The sequence below is a fragment of the Quercus lobata genome, chromosome 2, assembly GCF_001633185.2.
Source record: "Quercus lobata isolate SW786 chromosome 2, ValleyOak3.0 Primary Assembly, whole genome shotgun sequence".
Taxonomy (NCBI): Eukaryota; Viridiplantae; Streptophyta; class Magnoliopsida; order Fagales; family Fagaceae; genus Quercus; species Quercus lobata.
The window spans coordinates 52,567,309-52,592,768 of NC_044905.1; the positions used below are offsets into that span (position 1 = coordinate 52,567,309).

General features: G+C 35.8%; 1 protein-coding gene across 5 annotated transcripts; it reads right to left on the bottom strand.

Moving 5' to 3' along the window:
* Positions 1 to 71: 71 nt before the first annotated feature.
* LOC115975826 lies at positions 72 to 24,996 on the bottom strand. 5 transcript variants are annotated; one of them, XM_031096835.1, is made up of 8 exons: positions 23,861 to 24,995; positions 17,762 to 18,061; positions 16,793 to 16,918; positions 16,376 to 16,452; positions 10,525 to 10,589; positions 10,369 to 10,448; positions 10,133 to 10,254; positions 72 to 773 (listed from the first exon to the last, which is right to left on the bottom strand). In XM_031096835.1, exons 1-4 carry the CDS (start codon positions 24,774 to 24,776, stop codon positions 16,388 to 16,390), a joined length of 1,407 nt encoding a protein of 468 aa, XP_030952695.1. In that variant the 5' UTR covers positions 24,777 to 24,995; the 3' UTR covers positions 72 to 773; positions 10,133 to 10,254; positions 10,369 to 10,448; positions 10,525 to 10,589; positions 16,376 to 16,387. The 5 variants fall into 5 exon arrangements, with proteins under 5 accessions (XP_030952695.1, XP_030952694.1, XP_030952693.1 ...); XM_031096834.1 differs by having other exon boundaries at positions 10,133 to 10,241; positions 16,376 to 16,456; positions 23,861 to 24,994; XM_031096833.1 differs by having other exon boundaries at positions 16,376 to 16,456; positions 23,861 to 24,994.
* Between the last annotated feature and the right edge of the window lie 464 nt (positions 24,997 to 25,460).

The window sequence follows — 25,460 nt, forward strand, 5'->3', positions numbered from 1 at the left end:
AAGTTTGCTAAAATACTTAAGAACAAATACCTACGCCGCCAGGAATCAAAACCAAGCAATCGAAAATTTTCTGATACAAAACTTTATCCATTAAAGTAAGCCTTCTATGTTTACAAGAACCCTTTTCAATATGCTTTCAATGAGTACATCAAAAAGGAAAGTAAAATTACAACAATAACATTTGAAATTCAAATTTAACACTGATCTTAGTGCATCTTGATGTCTCACCAGCTTGCCATATAAAAAACATGCTAGTCATCTTAATAGCAAAGAATAGAGGCCATAGTGTTTAGACAATTGACAACTAGAGTTTCATGTTTTCCATGAAAACTAAATATAACATTCAACATTTTGAGCAGAAGCATCAAACGTTTCTATGGGTATCCACCCCCGTTTATGCGTATTGGGTCAAAGTGGGAACAATTTACATATATCAAGAGTTTTGAACCTGATAGTGAAGAATTATTATGGAGTTTCATCTAAATCGGACACAATTTTGCAACAGATAAAGCGACTTATGCTGTCTCATATCACTGTCCATGTTGAATGACAGTTTAGTCCTCCAATATACAAACCTAGACTTGATGCATGCTCCAGAAATAGGGGAAACAGATAATGCGACAGCAACAAGTTCAACGTCTAGAGCAGAGTTGTCTTGCAGCACATGGAAGCAGACCGCACAGCAGAGGTGGCTTTGAGTTGTTAAAAGGATCAATCTTCAGATTTGGAACTCCATGACAGGTATCCAACTGGTTTCCACGATTCTATGTTTCCTAAAAGTCAAAACATAAACAAAGATAATTAAACAAAACAATAACATTTAGTGCAGTGAAGCATAACATGCAAAACATTCAGATGGGACAGTGGTCCTTCCATCAAGTAGAATTTATTTTTTTTTCATTTTTTTGAAGATTGGTTGCTTCGAAAACGTACCTAGAAAAACATAAGATTTTAAAAATTGTACTTTGAAAACGAGCAATTTCAAAACAGGATGTCACACGTTAATGTTTTGACTTCTATACGGAATGGACACACTATTCCACTTAGAGCAATGTCCATTTTTGAAAATTTTTAGACACCATAAAATTGTCTAATTTTAATACTTACCAACCCCATTTAATCCAGGGCATTCTGCCCTTTCCGCGGGGTTTGTTCCCAGGGTTCAATCCCTATCCATATCACTTTAGCCAAAAAAACACCATTCAATGCATGGATTTGTATGGGGAGAATAACAGGGAACCAAGTTTGTACAAGTCATATTTATAGATGTATGATGGTTAATGCTCACAAGCAACAGCTCCGAAACAATAACAATCATCAACTGTGAAAATTGTTATCCATTTCAATCACACACATTGTCACTTTAGAAAGAAAAAAAATAAACTTTTGGCAACAGTAAATTAAATTAATACATTAGATTTAAAGAACAGAACAAAAAGTCAAACTCTTATACTCAATTGGTCATAAATTCATATTTAAAAATACAAGTGAGTTCAGACTCCGAGAAAAAAATATTAAAATTTAAAAAACATTATTAAAAAAAAAAAAAACTCCAAAATATAGTCAGGTTTCATTCTCTTTTGACAAGCGGTATCAATCATCCATTTAAAGATCATACTAAATTTCCATAGTGATGTCAAAACATATGCAAGAAAAGGTGTACAACTATCATTCCTACAGCAGCACCCAGAACAGGAATGAATCAACTTGTTTAAAAATTTAGTAAGCAGACACAAGAGTATAAGGATAAAACCATAGACCCAGTTCAAACAGTAGCTGGCCACCAACCATTCAAATCTTGAGAATACTAAAATGGTACTTCAATTCAACCAAAAAAATGGTGCTTTAGTGGCACCTAAAAATTTCTCATGTGCAGGAACAGGGTACAATACACATTGTGACCCAATTCAAACAGATAACTGGCCACCAACCATCCAAATCATAATTATTAATGTGGTGCTTCAATCAAACCAAATTAAAAAATGGTGCTTTAGTGTCTCCTAAAAACTTCTCATGTGTAGTAATGGGGTACAATACACATTGTTTACTTCTAATTCGGCCAGAGAGAAGAAGAAGAAGAAGAAAGAAAGAAGGAAAGGACTTTTTTTTTTTTTTAATAAGAAGGAAAGAAGCAAAGGGTTGTGCTTTCCCACAACCAGTTATTAGAGGAGAATTCAGGAAGTAAATGGGGTCAATAGTATTCAGTCATAAAACCCAACTCCAATGATTAATTAAGTAAATAAATCTCCTCCGATTTTTGGAATCCTATTCTGGAAAAAATTGAGCGAAAGTTGGCCGGATGGAAGAAGTTGTATTTGTCTAAGGAGGGTAGATTGATGCTGCTCAAGAGTATGTTATCTAGTCTTCCTACCTATTTTCTATCACTCTTCATCATTCCTACTCATATGGCTAATAGAATTGAAAAGTTGCAAAGGAACTTTTTGTAGGGTGATAGCAAGACTCATTTGGTAAGATGGGATAAAGTATTTGGGCCTATGGCCAACAGTGGTTTAGGTATAAGAAAACTAACTACTTTCAATAAGGCCTTACTAGGGAAATAGCTTTGGTGATTTGGGAACAAGGAGACTCGGCTGTGGAGGAGGGTGGTAGCTTCAAAGTTTGGGGAAGAGTGGGGGGGATGGACTTCTAAGCTGGGTAGGGGAGTTCATGGGTGTGGTTTATGTAGAGGGTATTCGTACGGGTTGGGAGGTTTTAGCAAAAATACTCAATTTTTTGTTGGGATGGGGAATAAAGTGAGATTTTGGCAGAATGGGTATGGGGATCAACCTTTCCAATTGGCTTTCCCGAGGCTGTATGGTATTGCTATTGACAAAGAAGCCTCTAACTTTAATGATTGGGACATGGATGAAGGGGTGAACTTTCTTCATATTTTGGAAGCTAAGGGGGTGTTTGGATTTTGTGTTTTCCATCACTCATCACTCATTACTCAAAATTTGTGGGTCCCATGCATGCTACACTTGTTTGGATTTGTTTTCAATTTTTGTTTCCATCACTCAAAACTCACCAAAATGAGTTATGGGTGAGTGAAAATGAAAACAAAAAAAATGTGTTTTTGAGTTATGAAAACAGAGTGATGGTAGCATTTTTGTAAATATATTCATATGGTGGGCCCCATTGTCTGTGTCCTGTCTTTTCCTTGCCGGCTCCAATAACTACCAATGGCTCTCTTCTCTACTAGACCATCTCTTTTCTTTCTTTTTCTTTTTTTTCCTCTTCCTCTTCTCTTCCCAAGCCACTCTCTTCTCTCCATACCCATCTACCATTAACACAACCCATTACTCTCATAGTTCCAGTCTGCCACTCCAGCTGAAACTCAAGTCTTCCTTCTGCTCCGTCTCCGTCTCGGCAGTGGGTCTCGTGGTTCCAGGTTGTGGGTTATCATCTCGACGGCATAGACGTGGTTCCATGTTGGGTATCTATGAGTTTATGTTTGTATGTTTAAGAGAGTTTGTATTGGTTGTTTTTGGGCTGTGGGAAAGAGGGAAAAAAAATCTGAAATTTGGAGTGGGAAAGAGAGAAAATATGGGCTATGGGTAAGAGAGGAATAAAAAAAATAAAAAGAAGAAGAAGAAGAAGAAGAGAGAGAGAGAGAGATTTGGAGTGGGGAAGAGAGCAAATCTGGGCTGTGGGTTAGGCAAAACAATCTGAGATTTGGAGCGGGGAAGACAAAAATATGCTCTGTGCAAATTTTTTTTTTTTTTTCGTTGTAAGCCAGTAAAGAGTTGTTGCTCTGCAATTTTTATGTGGGTATTGTGCTTCATGTTTGAGCTGAAAATGCAGTGAGATATGAGAGAGAAGAAGGGGTTCCATTAATGACACGGGTAGCCATTTTGTGCTCACTGCACCAAGTCAGTCCATGGGTCCCACAAAAAGTTGACAATTTTGAGTTTCTAGAATGAAAACATAATCGGTTTTAAGGGCCAAACAGAGGTGGTGTATAAGTTGAGGATTTTCAAGTGATAAAAAATGAGTTATGGGTGATGAGTTTTGGGTGATGAGTAATGAGATATCACTCACTCACCATCCAAATAGGGCTTAATATTCCTTTAATGGATATTGGAGACCGGATGAGATGGAAGTTGAAGCCTAATGAGGATTTTGACATCCGGTCGTTTTATATCAAGTTACGAGATTCTCCCTCTGTTGTCTTTCCTTGAAAAGGTATTTGGAAAGTTAAGGTCCCTCAGCGTGTTTCCTTTTTCGTTTGGTCTGTAACTTGGAATAAGATGCTAACAAGTGATAACCTAAGACTAAGGGGTTTTGATTTTGTGAATTGGTCCATTATGTGTCGCTGTTGTGGGGAGACGGTGGATCACTTACTACTTCATTGCGAGATGGCTTATCGGTTGTGAAGCATTGTTTTTACAACTTTTGGATTTTCGAGGGTCATACCTAGATTGATTCCAGATTTGCTTTTTGGCTAGTGGAATTAGTTGGAGAAGCATTTGTCTCATATAAGGAATTTAGTTCCGTTGTGTTTACTATGGTCTTTGGAAGGAGCGTAATCGGCGGAGTTTTGAAGATTTGGACAGTTTTGGAGATCAGATGCTTGCTTCTTTTATGGAACTCTATTTGACTGGTCTCAGGCTTGGGGACTCACAACCAATGATTCTCTCCCTTCTCTTTTGTAATTAAATTGTTGCTTGGTTTTCTTCTGTTTCATTTCTCTTTTTTCCTTTTCTTGTAAATTTTGGATTTGCTCTGTACTTTTCCTGCATAAGTAGCCTTTTTTATATACATCATTCTTACTTATCAAAAAAAATTAAGTACATATAAGGATGTAGATTAATAATGTCGTGTATCCACTAATTCTGATGCATTTGGCAAAATTCAAAACCTCTGAAGGGGCTTGGAGGCTCAATGCATTGTTCATGTTTGCCAATGCATCATGTTTGCCAAGACATCACGGAGGGGGCATTGGGATCCATGAACAATGGAGGGAGCATGTACAGCCTGCATATGTCATCAAGTCCTTTTATTGCAGTTATCTATTCTCTTCCACCAAAACATGCTCCAATCACACAAATGAAATCTCCCCAAGTCTCTCTCTCCCTGCCTTTCCTATTAAGTGTGTATATATATATATATATATATAAATGTAGATTAATAATCTCATGTATCCACCAATTCTGATGCATTTGGAAAAATTCAAAACCACCAAAGGGGCTTGGCGGCTGGATACAGCATTGGATCCTGTTTGCCAAGACATCAAAGATACACTAAAAATTATGATAGAATATTACAATAATTCTGGAGTTTTATTGATTTCTGTCAAGCATTCTATAATTTTATGGTTCTGAATATGGGCTGTACTAGTCCATTGGGTCTTATTTTGGTTTTATCAAGTAATTGGGTTTTTACATTTTATTTGTGAATTTAGTTATTTAGTTTGGGGGGTTTCAAGAACTCCAATTCTATTAGGAGTAGGTATTAGCCACCCATATATATATAAGGATTTATTATTGCTTTTAAGGATTGTGTGATGCAACCCTTCCCAAGATGTAATATCAAGGTACCCTCGGTGGGAAAAGGTTTTTCTCCAAATTAGTTTGAAGAGAAACCCTTCAAACTCCACCAATATCTTTTTATTGGATGTGAATTTTGAAAATTTAATCATTGGATTGCATGTTCTTATTATATCCAATATACTTGCAAAATTTCAAGAAAATCAAAGATCAATAATTATGTCATCAATCAAATGTTTAGATTTCAAGTTTTTGTGATCTGAAATTATGTAGAAAAAATAAGTCCATTGATCAAATAGTAAATAACATCCGATTTGAACGAAATTTGACATGTGTGTTAAAAACATAAAAAGCATGCAATCCAACAGTTAGATTTTCAAAATTCAAATACAATAAAAAGATATAGGAGGAGTTTGAAGGGTTTCTCTCCAAACTAGTTTGAAGAGAAACCTTGTCCCCCTCGGTGTGATTCTTAGGTATGTCTATCTTTCTATTTTCCCTAGAAATTTCTAGTAATTTTGAGTCAAATTATTGCCAAGAATAAATCTGAATTTGCATTTATTCATACCCCTCAATTCTAACCTTTGAACCCCTAACTACCCATTCATCAAATAGCTCCCGAAGCCCCTCAAAACACTAATAATGGTAATGTTCATTCCAGAAACAACTCCCAAACCCTAAGTCTTTCCTCTTTGCTTCTTCTCCAAATGCTACCTTTTCCCTTCACTATAAACCCATATATTCACTAATATTTTCTAATCCTTTCCCGTCAAAATCTTAACCCTAGTTCTTCCATAGACCCCAAAATAAGTTGCTGTCCATTAATATCTGTATCAGATTTGGCTTTATGAGGAGAAGTAAAAGGTAGGAATGATAGGATTGGAACCCGTGACATTTTGTACCCAGAACAAAGTCCCTTTGTCCTACATCATAATTGCTATCAGTAATCTATTAAATTTGATCCTAGCTATAAAATATGACATAAATAAAGAAAATAAAAATGCATATTCTTAAAGTAAAGAACCGAATTACTAAGTCAACAAAAACTGCTAGTACATTGAGCTGGCAACAATGAGAGCGACAATAACCCTATACTACAGCTTAGAAAAAGACCCATTTATTAATTCCACATTCTTAAAGTAAAAGGCTAAAGGCCTAAGCCTAAATCTTCAAAGATTAAAGCTGGCATAAAAAAAAATTATTTCAGATAAATCACACCAGGGTAGGGACAAAGCTATGGAGGGATACTCACAGGTTACTCACTTATAAAAAAGAGGGGGTATACTCCAAGGTTTCTCGCTTTACTAGAGCGAATCTAAGTTAGAGAGATATAATTGATCTTAAGGTCTAGATTAATGATCACATATTCTTGAGGATATGCAAGGACCAATTAAGAAATTATTACATATTAAAAAATATACCTCGACACAAACATTGGTAATCAACACTCTCACATGATCTGTCCTCACACAGAAGTTTCCCTTCAGACATGTAAAAAGTTTCAGAACTCTTAAGCTAGAGCAAAGAATCCTGAATATAATTTTGTAAAGGTCACTTGCCAAGCTAATAGGACTTAGGATGTTTATGACTTTAACCTCCCCCTAAAGGAAACCACAAATTCAATTCAAAAAGAAAGGTAAGAAAGGTTCGTTAGTGAGTGTCAACAGGACTTGTCAAATGTCCAATAATACTAGCAAAAACCAAATATTAAACCATTCAAAACTTAGCATTACCCTCAACCAATGACGTCAATCTAGCTATTCCAGTCAAGCGTAGCAGATTGAATTACAAGATTATAGGTAATGTCCTTGGTTTGTTGTCTTTCCTGCTCATGTACTACATAGATATGACGTTAAATTTCAATATATCTGTGAAGGCTTTCATGTGGGAATTTTAGAGGGAAGATCCTTGGTGGTGTTTCATCTCTTTGCGGATGACACTCTGATTTTTTGTGATGCAGATCTAGATCAGATTCTGATTCTCCGTATGGTGCTTATTTGGTATGAGGCGGTTTCTGGTCTAAAAATAAATCTGGGCAAGTCAGAATTGGTTCCTGTTGGAGGGGTGTAGAATATCGAGTTATTGTTGAATGTCCTTGGCTGTAAGCAAGGTACTCTTCCAATGAAACATTTGGGTCTTCCTTTGGGTGCTAAACTCAAGGATAAGACAATATGGAACCCAATTTTGGAGAAGATGGAAAGGAGATTAGTGGGATGGAAATGTTGGTACTTATCCAAGGGAATCAAAAGCACTCTATCTAATTTACCTACTTATTTTCTATCCTTATTTCCTATACTTGCTGTTGTGGCTAACCGTATTGAGAAACTTCAACGGAATTTCTTATGGGTTGGGCTAGGTGATGAGCCCAAATTTCACCTAGTTGGAAGGGCTACTGTTTGTACTCCTTCAGTTGGCTTGGGGATAAGGAACGTAAGACTTTTTAATGAAGCTTTGTTTGGGAAGGGGCTATGGAGATTTGGGATTGAAAGGGGCACCCTTTGGAGGCAAGTAATAGAGGTGATATATGGATGTGCATGGGGTGGCTGGTGTACCAGATCTGTTTATGGTCCATATGGTTTTGGTTTGTGGAAAAATATTAGTAGGGGACGGCCTTCTTTTTCACATTATATTCTATATGATATTAGTGATGGGTAGGGCTGTCCACGGTTCGGGTCGGATTGGGTTTGAGGTTGACCCGCACCCAACCCGATTGAATTGGGTGAACAAAAAATAGACCTGCAACTGACCGAACATTCGGGTCGGATCCGGTGGCTCAGGTTATCGGTTGAGCGGGTCGGAGTCATTGGGTGATTTCAAGTTTGAAGAACATCTCAAAAGAAATCAAACCCACAAAAACACAGCTCACAACCATAATCCAAAGCTAGAGAAATCAAATAACACCAAAACTACCACAAACCCAAATTTGAGACTAAAACCAAATAGCACCAAAAATACCACAAACTCAAATCTGAGAATGAAACGAAGAGAGAGAAAGAGGAGAGATATGACCAAAACCAGAACAAGACGCACAATCACCACTCCCTCCCCCCACCATCACCACATAATCCATCACAAGATCAGTACAACCACCATCAGATCACACAAGATTAGAGCGTCGGAGGAGATTTGAAGCAGATTCGAGGATGTTTTATGGCGAAGATCAGATTGCACAAGATCAGTACATCCACCATCAGTGGGGTTTGAGAGTGACTCAACCCAGGACAGTAGCAGTAGGGAAAAGTTGGCGATGGCAGCGGCTAGGGTTAGTGATTTAAGAGAAAGATGAGAGAGGGAGAGAGAGAGAATGAAAAATGGATTTTAATGTTAGGCCAAAAAGAGATCAGACAGAAAGGCTTGAGCGTGAATAAATTATGAGCGGTCGGGTTGGGTTGGGTTGGGTTCTGCGGGTCAAGATGTGTAAGACCTGAACTTGAACCAAAAACCCGATTTTTTACACTAACAAACCCACATCCGACCCATAATGCAATTCAGGTCTGACCGTGGGTCTTCGGGTCGGGTTGGGTCGGGTTGGTTCAGTCGGGTGGGTGGGTCAGGTCTGACAGGTTGATGGACAGCCCTAGTTATGGGTCAAGGGTGAAGTTCTAGCAAGACCATTGGTGTGAGGAGAAATCTCTTGCAGTCACCTATCCTGAATTGTTTAGATTTTGCCGAGATAAGGAGACAAGTGTGGCACAGCTTATGAAGTCCACTAATAGAGTTTTTTTTTTTGGGATGAAAATTTCTTTAGGGGTGCTCATGCTCAGGAATTAGAGGCTGTGTCGAGCTTCATGGATACCATATATGACTCTACAATAAGGGGGTTTGGTGAGAATTGTTGGAAACTAAATAGAAATAAGGGGTTCATATTTAATAAATATTATAGTCTTCTAGTGGGCTCTAATGATTGTTGTTTTCCATGGAAAAGTATTTGGAAGCAGAAGATACCTTCTTGAGTGGCATTCTTTGTTTGGATTGCTGCTTTAGGAAAATGCTTGACGATTGACAATTTACGTAAAAGGAAGGTTTGGATATTAGATTGGTGTTATATGTGCAAGTGTAATGGTGAATTGGTTGACCATATATTTCTTCACAGTCAGGTTGCTATGGATTTGTGGTCTATGATTTTGGGTTTATTTGGAGTAAGCTGGGTTATGCCGCAAACTGTTGTGGGGCTCCTAGCTTGCTGGCAAGGCAGGCTTGGTTGTCATAGAAACGGTCGCATATGGTTAATTGTTCCCCACTGCTTAATGTGGAGTCTTTGGAGGGAAAGAAATAGTAGGTGTTTTGAAGATAATGAGAGTTCCATACCAGACCTCAAGCTATTTTCCTTTAGAACTTTATTAGATTGGTTGGCTACTTTGTGAAACCAATCATTCTCTTCCTTTCTTGATTTTCTTGATTCTTGTAATTTTTATTCTTGATTTGTTGACCCCTTGTACACTCCTTGTGTACTAGGGTGTCCCTTTTTTTATATCAATAAAACTTATCAACAACAACAACAAAAATATATATTTCTGAACATAAAGTGAATGTGATTGCACTATTCTAGTACCATTTCAATTTAAAATGTTAGTATTTCACTCAAGTTCACATTCTAAAACCAGTAGAAAGTTTGATTAAATAATAAACATTGTAATCATACATACCTTCAAGAGCTCAGTGTTCTTGGGTGTCATGCACCACAATATGAATGAGGCAACTGCAGCTCATGACTTAATATCACAATGACAAATGGAACCATGGTAATCAGAGGACCTATGACAACCAACTGAAATTCAGTATAAAATGAGTCAATTTTTAAACTAAAAAATTATAGGTTATCCTAAATTTACTGACAAAATGTGAAAAATCTGAGTGAATTTTACATGTATAAATAACTTACTGAGTAAACAGAACAACTGATCCAGGGAACCCACTCAAACTGGCAAGACATTATTTAGTATCTCCCAGAACATAGATGTCCTGAAAATAACCGGCTTAGATCATGAAAATAAGAGGAAATATATTATAGGGCAGAAAAACTAGACAACCTACTGACCACTGAAAATGACAATCACTGAGGACCTCAGCAACTTCAGGAAATTGCATACGCGTATAAGCTTCCTGGTTAACAAGAATAAATGTTAGCCAAAACAATAAATGAGGGAAAGGGGGGGGGGGGGGGGGAGCAGCATGTGGCAAAGATCAGGAACTTAAAATTATTAAAAAATAAAAAATCCGCATCATAAACAATTTGATACACAGTTAGGCAATTGAAAGCATTATTGTATGGCTCAAGACTTCAGTCTGACAACAAGGAATACACTTTCTACGGATTGGAATCTTCTTGGATGGGCTCAAAAAATCCATACTTGCTTTTCAATTGGATGGCTGCAACTAATCATTCTACTCTTAAATCCATGGTTGAATACTTAGATCTCTTAACTTTGGAAACTAGGTTTTGCATTTCGTAGTTTCTTTGCTGATCTCTTGTACACATCCCGTGTACTAGGGTTGTGCCACCCTTTTTGCATTGTTTGTTACCTTACTAGAATTAAAGGCTGGTTGGTCAATAAAAAACTAACCCATTTTTTATTGAAATGGTTTTTCCTTTCCTTCCACCGCCCGCTTCCCCCCCACCCCAACCAAAAAAAAAAAAAAAAAAAAAGTCTGGAACACATTACTAAGCCACCACTTCAAAGATGCCTCTCGAAAACATTCAATAAGAAAAAAAAATCTCTATCTTCTGTCTCTCTCCTTTGCCCCTGATCCACAGCTGCAATGCTACCCATTCCACCACAACAGCATCCACAGCACCAATTCACCACCCAAACCCCATGACACACACCCCATCCCACTACCACCATAAAGCCTGTCCCTCAAAAATAGAACACACAGCCATAAAATACCCACCCACAGGCCAAAAAATACCATAACCACCATACACCCGCCCCACAGCCACAGCCCCAAATCCCCAAACCACAATCACCATCCTGCATGCCCACATCTCCACTCCACACCCACAATGTCAGACTCACCCAAGGAAGAAGGAAAGGAGGGCAGTTTGAGGGAGGAGAAGTAATCAGTGAGGCGTTAAAGAGAGAAAAAAAAATTTAAAAAAATAAGGTTAAGTTGAATGGGCTGGAAAAAGAGAATGAAGAGAAAAAGGTAAGAAAGCAAAAAGATGGGATGAACAGGTGGAGAAAAAAAAAAAAAAAATTTGGGTATTGGGGGAAAAAATTAAACTGATTCCATGTAATTTTAAGATATAGCATATAAAATTCTAAATTAAATTTGAGGAAGATAATGATAATATTAATACATCATACATATATTATACAATCAAAGTTGGGTCCTAGAAGTTGTGGTTGTGCCAAGTGACTATTTTCTCTCTACACCAAGTGATTACATTCTCCTTGCACCAAGTGGCTACCCTTAATTAAAGACTTTGGTAAATTCCATAATTTCTCCATATTTTTGGGTGGTTTCAATTACGACTGTGATGTTAGCTTTGTTAGACTGGTCCATGATCGGGAGCTAGAGTCCATTGCCGCTATTACGGACTTGCTTTACTCTAAGTTGATAACACAAGGTGAGGGTGGATACCTTTTGCTAGAATCCTTCTTCATGGAATGTCCTGTTCTTTTCTTTTTCGGGATAACTTCTTCATGGAATGTCTTAGAAGTTAAATCCTATTACAAAATGTTACAATCCACAGCCCATTCACCTTTTCCTTGGAGGATTTTGTGGAAGTCTAAAATTCCAACTAAGGTTAGCTTTTTTTTTTTTTTTTTTTTAAGACAGTAACTTTGGGAAAATTCTAACCGCTAATAACCTCAAGAAGCATGGAATAATTATTATAGATCGGCATTGCTTGCTTAAGAGGGAAGAGGGATAGGGAGACTACTGTGGGGCATTTGGCAAGAGAGAAAGGCTAGGACTTTTGAAGAATGTACAAATTCAATCTTTGACATGAAGCTTTTATTACTCAAAACTTTGCTTGAGTGGATAAATGCCCCGGGTTTTTTTTTTCTTTTTTCTTTTTTTTTGATAAGTAACATAAAAACTTCAAAAAAACTCTGCCCTGTACATAGAGAATGTACGAAAAAGGCAAAAACATCAAGAAACCAAAGTACAATGATCAATCAACACAGGAAGGGAGAAACAAGAAAAAAAAAGGTAAAACAAAACACCATTCGAGAAGAGTAAAAAAGAAAAAAGACTTAAAACTCAAGAACGGACCATTCGCGACCCTCAAAACTCCTAGAATTCCGTTCCCGCCAGATACACCACATCAAACAGTGCAGCACAAATCTCCAAATAACTATATTACGATGCTGCCTGAAATTGCATGACCAACAATCCAACAAATCCACTACCCTTTGCGGCATCACCCAACAAACACCAAACAAGCAAAAGATCATACTCCACATCTCAAATGCTATAGGACAGTGAAGGAGGACATGATCTAAAGATTCCCCACACCTTTTGCACATAAAACACCACTCAAGAACAACAAGATAGTTTTACTTCTGTGTTTGATGTTGGTGTACCTATTGTATACATCCAATGTACATGGTTAATGCCTCTTTTTCTTTTAATTAATGCAAACGAAACTTTTCAAAAAATTTGGGGGTGGTTTCAAATTAAACCTGAATTTTAAAAAGATTTTTACTTAAAACTATGAACTTTTTTAAATTTGATAAATCATCACCTGCCCTGAAAAACTTAAGCTCTTAAGAAATGGTGAATTTTACCATTATTCTAACACTCCCTCTTCAGGTGTGGGTCCAAACTACTCCCCATTAATAAGTGGAATCCAACGTGTGATTTTTAATTTTTAAATGGGGGGTGAGACAAGGTTCAAACTTAGGACCACCTATCCTAATAACATGATAAATTCCCACTTATTTCAAAAGTTGAAGAAATTAGAATATGGTGAATTTAATCATTTCACCATTATTCTAATAAAATTGTTTCAATTCACACCTCCAATAAGTCTCTAATAACTAAAGACAACAAAAATTCACATAAGTTGTAACTAAAACCTATCTAAACATTTTTTTTTATAAGTACCAAAACCTTTTTTTTTTTTTTTGATAGGTTGATGAGTACCAAAACCTATCTAAACATAAACAATGATTTAATGTAAAACTATAAGACCTTTGGTATATAATATGAAAATTGTGAAATTATATAATGATCAATCATTTAATTATTGTCATCAAAATATAATAATATTATATATTACATAAGCTCATGTCCAAATCATACGATGTCATATAAATAAAATATAATAAAAATTGTGCCCTAAATGATATGGTTGCACCAAGTGAACACACTTTTATTATTAATTTTTTTTCGAGTTTTTTTCTTCTCCATCTCATGCGACACTATAATTATATTAAATAATTAACATAGCTACTATAAGTGAAACTCAATTTCCAAATTTTCAAAAAACTTGAAAAATACTCCCTCCATTCCAAATTGTTAGTTCTCTATTCCATTTCAAGGTGTCCCAAAATGAAGTACTCTTAAAAAGTCAATAAATAAATTTTCTAACATACCCTTTAATTAAAAAGCCAATTCCCCCCTTCCCCCCTTTCACTAAAGTTTAAATTAAGGGGGTAGTTTTAGAAACTTGTACATTTTTATGTGAAAGACAATGTATTAAATCATGTTCTCTTAAAAAGTTGGATTTTCTAAACAAGCCTAACAATTTGGGATGAACTATGTACTACTACAATTAAAATTCCATTACTAAGAGTATATAGAAGTTTATATATATATATATATATATATATATATTGATAGATTCATGGAAGATTAATATGCTATTACTTTGCAAATTCGCCTATTCAAGAATTATTTTATTGGGTTCTCATGTGACTTCCTATTTCTATTGAAGTGAAAGTAGTGACTTTTTAATGGTCTAAGTATGAGTCTTTTAGGGTTAAAATAGTTTTTAATTTGGGTTTTTATTTTATTAATTATGGTCAGTTTTATATTGAGGGGCAAATCCGCAATTCCTACAAATTAAGGGTATTTTGGTAATTTTGTTGAGTCTAGAATCTTCTAGGGTTTTAAGTATCTTAGGTTTATTTACTTCGGGTCCAAGTTAGTATTTATTAGGTTTTATTAGTAGTCCTAATACTAGTAGGAATCATATTACTGCTGGTACAAGTAAGAGTCTCTTTATATATATATATATATATATATATATATATATATTGTGCTCAATGTATTCAAAAAAGGAGAATGAGTTGATTAATAAAATTGAGTGTTTTGAGCAATAGGCACATTGGCCTACTGTTCACACTGCCCCTAAACAGCCCTATCTTCTCTCTAATGCTTCTTCTTTCCTACCCTAAATCCACCACAACTAAAAGTAGACAAATCCCTAATTTGTCCTGCATCATATATATATATATATATATATATATTAATCATTTATTCTATATTATTTTAATATTCTGTCGTATTTTTACATATCAAAAAAGAATCTTCTATTGCAAAGAGCCCTGTAGCTCTATTGCCACTTCTTGGTGTTTCCAACAAAGCCGTCGTAAGGTTCAAGTCCTCCAACCACCCCCCCCCCCCAAAAAACTATTGAACTGTAATATTCTGTTATAATCCTTTGTTTTAATAATAAAGGTTGGGTCATATGCATCATGCTTGCAATATATCTATGTGGCTTATTATAAGTGCTACAGGTTGTAAAACATAATTTTGTCATATGACTCACTATAAGTACATTAAGACTAGGAATATAGTTTATTTTAAGTCTGAGAATGAGCCTTTCTAAAAGGATAAGATTGCCCACCTACACATCATCTTTCTCAGAGACTCAGACCTCGTAGAAGTGAGAGTTTGTATACTAAGTATGACCCTTTCAGTTTATTTTAAGTAACTATTACCAAAGTTTTAAAATATTAAAATACTATTTCAATGAAAACTAAATTATCAAAAGTTTCAAGATATTTAAAAAGATTTTGGTTCTTTATTAGAATTTTTTTTTATATTACAATCTATGATTTTTTATCGAACTTGGACTTACACGATGTTCATTCATTCGTCCTTCGTCATGTAATTTAAAGAAATTTTTGTTTTAGTTTACTATCTATTTTATAATTCAATATTAGTTATATTATTCAAAAAAAAAAAAAAGTTTATATATGATTCTTGATAAGTTGCATCATACCGGCACAATACTACAAATAATAATAAATGATTGACATTAAAAAGATAAAATTATTATTATTATTATTATTATTATTATTATTATAGTTATAGTTTTTTTTGGGCAAACTAATAAATGTGTCCTAAAAAATATTTTTTAGGTGCATTTTCTAGTTGCTCTAAATATTATTCACGTTGGACAGATCATGTTATGAATGAAATTTTTATTTCATATAATTATTTGGAATCACAAGAAATATTAATGATTTTCTATGTAAACCAAACAACAAAATAATATCTTCCAAATTCATTTTCAAGGTTGCAACCAAATACAGGAAAATTAATAATTTTCAAGAAATGATTTTTTGTTGGAACAAAAAGAGCATAAGAATACAAAGTACTGCACAAACAGCAGTTTAGTAATTTGTTATGCAAGGGAGTGCATTTTTATACAGCCTGTAACTTCAGGCTGCCCACAAGAAATATCCCAGATATATCACCTTTCAAATTACAAAGTATAGTATACGATACATTAATTTATTTTATTTTTGAGTTTATAATCACATGTCATAAAAATATTTTTTCATTTGTCTTTTTGTTTTTAATTTAAGGTCCAAATTTAACTTTTCATGGTCAATTTGATTTGATAACAATTAGCCATTTTAATTATTTAAAATTCTAAAGCACTTCTTGACTAAACAATAATTTAAATAAAGAAATCCAGAGATTACCTTGTCCAAGAATCAAAATAGCATTTGGAGCCAAAGGAATAACATCTTCAATCTTTTCACTAGCGAAAATTGCCTGACTAACTAACAGACAAATAAAGAAAAATAATTAAATTTGCATCTGTCCACCACGACACACACATATACTTAGAAGCCAATTCATATTTCTTACTAAAAGGAAAATTGCACAAATGGCCCAATCATCAGAGGGAGCAATTGACGCTAAATGATTGTCAAAACAAGTTTCCAACATTATAAAACTCTATTAACAAGGGTAAAATAGAAGACAAATATGACAAATGCTTCAAAGCAAAACATTCACAAACCCTGGGTAAACAAATATGCAGGTCTTGTCCAAATGACTAGGAGAAAAGCATATCATAATTATTAGTAACCACCAAATTATGGAAACACAAAAACCTGAGATTTGCATTTGCATCTCATCACTCTCATTCCTGTCATTCTCATTAACAGCGGTGTCCATGTCAGATGCTGCCATCATGTGCACAGAATAACATCCATCTGATATCCAAACAGTTTGGGTTCCTGCAAAAATGATGACCTCAGTCATTTAGCTGCAGACAGCAGTGAGATTGTGGCCAGTGACCTCAATGGCTTTTTCCTATTTGGCTAAAGTCATATCAAAAGGTATATATCAAAATATTAATGGATTAACATAATATGTGCTATCGAATACCATGTTTGTCACAACCCAAACCCGACTACGGATTTAGTATTGGACCAGAATGCTAATACCAACTACCAAGCCTATGCCTGATATTAACATGAACCACATAAACTGCATGAATTATTTTTTTTTCTTTATCCTTCTTAATGCAGCCACATAATTGATCAACATCCTAACAAGCTTGAAAGAACATGGTGACTACAAAATTATACAGATATCTTAAGCCCCTTGAGTTCATCTGCTAAGGAAAAATTGTGATGAGGGACATTAAATAAAATCAAACCTATATCCTTATTCCCTTAACTCATTTTTTTAAAGCGTTTTTATCACAATATAATTCTATACACATTCACCTAATAATAAGGGAATTCAACCTACTCATAAAAATGTTAATTACATAATCTCTATAATTTAACCCTATAATTTGGTTGGAATAATATATAATATGAATGTTCTCTCACTCTCTCTCTCTCTCTCCCTCTCTGGGACATAAACCAAGCACAAATGCCAGACTACCCACAACCCAATCCCTTAACCTATCTTCCAGGTCTAGCAATTTCTAATTGCACACGTCACCATCACCCCCCTTTTTTTCTTCCCAGATCATAATTCCATAAATATTCAAATGACTTTTGATCATGAAGCATTCTAACATGAAAGAATCCACAAATATTTGTCACAAAGAAATGAAGGAACCATACTTATAGAAACATCAGGAAAAATAGCCAGTTTTTGCGCTTTAATAATGTGGGGCAACTGCTTCATGTGATAAGTTGCATCCGATCCAATGACGGAATTGGATAGGTGCAAGTGGTGTAAATCCCCAGCTGAGTCCAAGATTAGAAACTTTTTCGGAGACAATGCCTGAATGGAAATTGCCTTTATTGACATCAGTGGTGTTGCTGTAGATGTCAAGGATGTAACCTCATAACTTCTGAATGCCACAAAACATGTACCTCCTTTGCTGGAGTCTTGTCTCAATGTAACTGAATTCTGCTTCACTGCAAGTTAAAATGCACAATCAGTTGCAACTACTAAGAACCAGCGGAAGGAACCTCAGTGAATAATTAAGAAATATTTAACCAAATAGTCAGCACACTACAGAATTATCTTTGTAACATATGTATGGAGGTATCAAAGAAACAAGTTTTACAGACCCGTCTACCCACTAGAGATTTATTTGGATTAAAAAATTGTGACAGATATTCCCTAATTAAAGTTTTATATCTAACGATTAGTACTTTACCATCTAGAGGCATCCTTATCATGTATAAACCAAAGAACAGCACCTTGCTTAGGTAGCATCCGGTCAAAAATACCTAAAAAACAATTTGTCAGCGGAATTTACAAATAAATATATAAATTTGCTACAAGTAGTCACGAGTAAGTACAGGAGGTTTGACTACAGTTGATCAGCGTTAAGTTACAGTAAACCATATCATGGGACAGGAAACTACAGCATAAGAAGAAACTGCAATGTTAAAAGCAGTAATAAACGAGAAAGTCAATCTGGACGAGATGATTTTTATTTATAACATTGAATTTCAAGGTTAACCTCACAACTACATCCAATGTAGTTGTGAACAAATCATAAATGAAGTTATTACACCTATATAAAAAGAGTTAGATTGAAAAGGTGAAATTCCTTTGAACATAGAAGACGAGACAAGAAGTATCGAGGTTGAATAGGGCTTGCCTCACAAAACATAAATTTCATTAATAAAAAAGGAGGTGAGAGATCTCCAAAACTCCTTTTCTTTTTTTTTTAGGTAATCAAAGAAATATTATTAATGAAAATAGAAAGTAAAAATACAAATTGTTCATGATGATGAACAACAAAGAAAGGATAAATCAAACAACAAAGAAGAGGGAAATCAGGAAACTAATCTAAGAGAAAACATAAACTCAAAAAGAGAAGAACAATCAGTAAAACCCCAACACCGAGACCACTCAAACAAACTACACTGGCATAAAACCTTTAACTCTTCCAAAGTCTTCTTAGTGTCCTCAAAGGAACAACTATTCGTTCCAACCAAGCAATCCACATCAAGCAACCTGAAATCAAATTCCAAATATTTGAAGTATATTCCAAAGCCATTGATGCCAACAAAATAATAATCCCGCCACCATTCCTTGCATAACCCAATGAATACTGAAAGGCTGAAGCATAAGAGTCCATAAGGTATATGTAACAGGACAATGAAGAAGAATGTGGTCCACCGACTCCCCATCACAACGACACATACAACACCGATTTGCCAAAGAGTGGCCCCTAACCATGAGATTATCCAAAGAATCCGACCATGAATAGCTATCCACAAAAAGAAAGCCACTCGCTTAGGAACCTTTGGTTTCCACACACCCTTCCAAAACTCATTTTCTTCCCCCTTCAACCTTAAATCTACCTAGAAAGCCACCTCCCGCCGTCCTCTTAATCATTTTGTTTAGAGATTTGACAAAGCAAAGCTTGGGGAAAACAAAATGTAACTACTAAAGGTAAGTAAAGCTTTGAAATATGGAATCCTCAATCAATCACTATGCAAGGAGGATAGGGGTTGGTAGGAGGCCAGAAAATCGGTAAATGGTAGGGCTCCTTCAAGTATGCCTATCATTTTGAGAATCTCATTTATGCCGCAATATGTACGAGTTTCTTTTACTAGTGCACATCCAACGGGTCTTGAATACATGATGGTGCGGACACAAGGTACAAGCCTCCAATTACACGCATGTATAGGAGGAAGAGCAAAAAGAAAACGGCCCAACCTGTGGCCTTATGGATGGAGCCTATTAGTTATTGGGCTTGAGATTAAGCAAGCCCGAGCATTTAATAATTTGGGTTTCTTTAAGGTTTCTTGATGCATTTTTATTGTTAGCTATTTAAGCACTTTTTCTGATTATTGTAAGACAGTCTTTGAGAATCATAAAAAAAAAAAAAAAAAAAAAAAAAAAAAGTGTTTCAGTTTTTGCTTCGTGCTGACTCCAAGTAGCCCTTAGGTGCTGACTCCTAGGGTTTGTTTTGTGATTTACTTGGTCCTTTTGAGGTTGTGCATGGATATACACCTAGGAAGCCCTTAGATCTTTTGCCCATGTCCCCACATGTTAGGATTTCTGAATCTGCTGAGGCATTTGCAATACATATTCATGATTTGCATAATGAGATTCACAAAAAAATTCAGGCAAGTAATTCTCAATATAAAATTCATGTTGACACTCATCGGCGTCATGCAGAGTTTCAGGTAGGGTATTATGTCATGATTCGGATTCGACCTGAACGGTTTCCCTCTGGGACAATTAAGAAATTGCAGGCTCGTAGTGCCGGACCATTCAAGGTATTGAAACAAATGGGCCCAAATGCATATGTCATTGACCTTCCTCATGATTATGGTATTAGCTCCTCCTTTAATATTGAGGATCTAGTTGCTTATAAAAGCCCCACAGCTATTCCTGATACCCCTTTTGATGAGTCTTTGCCTAATCTTATTGAAGCCCCTATTCCCACCCCTTTACCCTTAAATCTGCCCTATGCACATAGAAAATCTATTGATGCTATTTTAGATGAGCAGATTGTTTCTACCAGGGATGGAGGAGTTCACCGTCTCCTAGTTCGGTGGCAAGGGCGACCAGATTCTGATTGCACATGGATTACTTGAGATGAACTACAGCGATTGGATCCTGACTTGCTGGAGTAATATCAGAACTCTTCAGATTTCCACTTGACGGGGTCGAGTTCTTCTCACCCCGGGGGACTTGGTGTGGACACAAAGTACAAGCCCCCAATTACACGCACGTATAGGAGGAAGAGCAAAAAGAAGACGGCCCAACTTGTGGCCTTATGGATGGAGCCTATTAGTTATTGGACTTGAGATTAAGCAAGCCCAAGCATTTAATAATTAGGGTTTCTTTAAGGTTTCTTGATGCATTTTTATTGCTAGCTATTTAAGCACTTTTTCTGATTATTGTAAGACAGTTTTTGAGAATTATAAAAAAAACATGTGTTTTAGTTTTTGCTTGGTGCGGACTCCAAGCAGCCCTTAGGTGCGGACTCCTAGGGTTTGTTTTGTGATTTACTTGTTCCATTGAAATAGTGTGGTTGTCCTACGTCACATGACCTTATTTTCCACCATGTTTTTACAATGGGAAGATGTAGCATTTGAGCTAGAGCTTATTGGCTACAAGCTGTAAAGGATTTAGAGCCCCCAAATTCTCTGCTTGTTAATAATGAGACAATCCTATACATCTTGCACTGAGAATTGTTTTAGATCATTTGTCTACCTCAGAGCTCTATAGGTCAAGGACTATAGAATTGCTAAAGCTCTAACAAAAAATAAGCAATCAAGATAAAAATGCATGAAAATGATATAAAATTAAGCAATATGCACTCATATACTTCTTGCACAATTTTAAGCTTCTAGATGTTAAACTCCACTGCCAAATGCTAAAAAATTATAGGACCAAGTATATCAACATGGCTACTGTGTTCATAATTAGCATACTTTAATATATATAGACCCAAAAAAAAAAAAAAAAGAGCAATCAAGTAAGTTAGTTATATAGGTTCATCACTATAACCGAAGTTGATTATTTGATAGTTATACAATAAAGAAATTTACAAAGGACAACCTAAAATTATACAAGAGCGTGGAGTAAGAGTTTCTACAATTTTCAATGACTGGATTCAAGTTTTTGGTTAAGCATTTTTTTTCTAAAAGAAATTCAGAGTAGAATATTACTAGGAAAAGAAAACTAAACAATTCAAAGTGCCAGGCACATATCGATACACAAAATCAGGTCATTCCATGTTAGGGTGAGATTTCATTTTTTAATTGGATAAGTAGTAATAATTTCATTAAAGTGAAAAATGGTGAAGCCCTAGTACACAACAACAACAACCAAACCTTAGTCCCAATGAGTACCGAAAAAACCCTTATCAAATCTAAATACAAAAAAAAGGGAAATAATTTAAAGGAAATATTGCTGGCTGTACATTGCACCATCACCAAAGAATTTTTTAGGCAAGATATGTTGGAAGGGATACATTTTCTAAGATAACAAGACTTAGTAGATTAACCCAATTCTCAAGTTTGTTGCAACTCTCCAGCTGAAATTATGTTAGTCTTTCCATGGATATTGCAACAATTTCAAAACTTTAGATGTGGTAAGGGAAAAGAATGCCCATTACATCTTAATCACATATGGAAGATTGTGTTGGATGTATATGATGATAGCAAAATAGAACATCAAGAATAATTCCATGTCATTTCAAATGTAAGAATAGGCAATTGATTTTTTCTTTTAACAAGTTTTTAGCTTCAAAACTAGTTTCTCTCTCCAGATGGTAGGTTCCCCAATTCGACAGTTACAATGGGAGAGGATGTAATGATCCAAGGAAAAGCGCTAGCCAAATCTGTGCTATACCTCAAAAGGACCAGTCACAATTGAGACTCTTTGCAATTGTTAATAAAACTCAGTTCAACCCAGTAAATACCTGATGTGGGACTCATCACACACCCACACACATTACACAATCAATCAAATTGGGGCATCACAATCTCCCCAACTTAAGTCCCTAATGTCCTCGTTAGGGCCCACTTTGTGAGGTAATGTCTCCGAGTCCACACGGGATTACCGGGCCGACTCTGATACCATATATAACGACCTAAGGAAAAGTGCTAGCCACATCTACGATATAACTTAAAAAGACTAGTCACAATTGGGGCTCCTTACAGTTATTAATAAAGCTCAGTTCAACCCAATAAATACCCGATGTAGGACTCATCACACACCCACACACAATCAATCAAATTGGTGCATCAGAGGAAGGATTTGAACCCTAGTATCTTCATTGAAAACACTAGGAGGTGCCATTTGAGCTACAAGACTCATGGCACATTAGGTTCCCCAATTAAATTCAAACACGTAGCTGCATTGAATTTATTCATCCTTGGAAAAGGTAACAATGCTTGTACTTTATTAGTCAATTTAACCAGGTGTTTGAATTTAATTGGAGAAACTAATGTACTGTACCTAAGTTTTGCCCATTTGCGAATAGGGATTTTAGCATAGTTGATAGTTCAAAACTTCTTTGAAGGATTTTAGCATACGAAAATATACTTTGAAGGATTGAATGTTCAAAACTCAAAAGAAACCAATTTCAAAGGCAATGAGGGACACTTAGGGGGATTCGAAGGATTGGGAGCCCCAAATAGCCACTCCCGACTTATATTTCCATAATTTTTTCTATTTCTCATTTTTGCATACCTCCAAATTGCGGTAAAAATGGATACTCCACAGCACCAATTTGATAAAAAATGAAAATGAGAAGCATTACACTAGAATTTTGACCATCATGGCATTCCATAAGGTTCATTTAAGCATTTCATCGACTTTTTTTTAACAAGTAATACCATTTCATAGACTTCTAAAATACTTGTAAATGTTGTAAATACCTAGAACCACTTCTAAAAATGTTATGTACCTTCTAAATCTAGAGCATCTAAAAGCAAAAAATAATACCAAAAAGAAAAGCAACTTAAGTCACTTTTTTTAACTATTAACTATTAACTATGGTCATTTCATTTCCATACACACAAATATTAACATCATTCTTCAAATTTACTTTCCAAATCTAAAAGCTAACTACAGTATATAGAGCACTCATGATCTCAACCGAATAGTTCTACAATAAAAACTCTGTTTACTCAACAAAAGCTAATCAATTCCTTTCCATATTTACCAACGACATTCACGGTTGCAATATAAAGAACATTAAATTCAAATCCAAATTACCATACAGAACTCACCAGAAACGCAATGCTTATCCATCCCCCCATCCAAGTAACCATTGCAAGTGAACTCCTGAGCCCCTTCACCACCACTTTTTCCAGCAACAAACTTCGCATAATGCCCGCCACTCACACCATTTGGCAAACGCAAATTATTCAATCCTCCCCGGCCCTCCTCAAACGATTTCTCATTCAACAATTTCCCATTTTCCAAACTCAAACTCGAATTCGAACCCGAACTGTCTCCTTTCCTAACACGGCCCCCTTTCACAAGCCGCCTCAAATCAAAAACCCTAACCCCATTTTCCTCCCCCAAAATCAAGACCCCAAACGAAACGCTGATTGCGGAGACCGGCCTTGAGCACTCAATCACAGCACACCTCATCAATTTCACAATCACCCCATCCTCATCCTCATCACCCAAGGTTTTCACACCGAAAACCCAAATCTTGGAGCTCGAAACAGAGTACATAGCGAAGAAATTAACCGAGCCAGAAACACGAACCGAAACCCCATGCTTGACATCGATCAAAACCCCCAATTTCTCTTCGTCAAATCGGAGACCTCTCTGATTACAAAGGACCCGAGCTCTAACAAATGAGTTGGTCTTGTTGCGCAGAATATAGAAGCGGAGGAGAACCTGGGAGCCACCTCTGTAGGGTCCGGAGACAATGAAAAGGGAGCGAGAATTAGGGTTAGGGTTTTGGAGGAGGCGGAGGAAAGTGGAGGAAGAAGAAGGAGGAGGGATTAGGGTTTGAGGGGAAGGGAGAGAGGTTAGAGAGAGAAGGGAAATAGAAGGGTAGAGAGAGAAAGAAGAGTCGGAGTGCATGAGAGCTAGAGAGAGAGAGTGAGGGTCGAAGAGAAGAGAGGTTATGTGTGGAGAAGAGAGAGATGGGTTGGGAAGGTTGAGCTTCGAAGCTTGAACAACTACCATTTAGATTTAGAGAGAGAAAGAGAGAAGAGTGTGATTAACAGAAACCAAAAATACACATATACATAAACACACAAACCAGAAAGGCCTGTGAGAGAAAGAAAGAGGGAGATTTTGGTGTGTGTGTGTGTGTGTTAGACTTGTGGGAAAGTTAGAAGTGGCATTGAATTGGAAGAAACATGTTGTCGTTGGGTTTTGATTTTCTTTGGTTTGCTGTTGAGTCTTTTTTAAAGTCTAATTAGGTAGGGGATGGGATTGTGATGAATCCTGATTCAACATTGTTTTGTTATTTTTTTTTTTTTTTTTAAAGAGTTTCAACCTACGCTCGTGATTATAGTTTTTTATTATTAGATCAAGACATCGATTAATTTTTAATGTAAACAGAGATTAAACCCTAGATTTCTTATTCAATCATCAAAAACTTTACTAGTTGAGTTAACTGAAACTCACTGATTCATTAAAGTTGAGTTCAATGCCTAAGCTATATACTTATGTATGATTTTTCCCTATGTTTTTTTATTTTTTTTTAAAGTAAAAAAAAGAAGGTGAACAGGACACAAATATTTCATTTTGCAAAATTTTTTTTAAGAGAGTTTCAACCGATAACGTTCGCTCTTGATAATAACTATTATCAAATCAAGACACTAATCGTTTTTTGGTGTAGACGGGAATTAAACACCAGATCTC

Coding starts and splice junctions, on each gene's coding strand:
- LOC115975826 (XM_031096832.1), bottom strand. CDS start 24,776: ATGGTAGTTGTTCAAGCTTCGAAGCTCAACCTTCCCAACCCATCTCTC. Junction 18,062..23,860: donor GGATAAGCATTGCGTTTCTG/GTGAGTTCTGTA, acceptor TTTAACTTGCAG/TGAAGCAGAATTCAGTTACA. Junction 16,919..17,761: donor TTTTCCTGATGTTTCTATAA/GTATGGTTCCTT, acceptor TCATTTTTGCAG/GAACCCAAACTGTTTGGATA.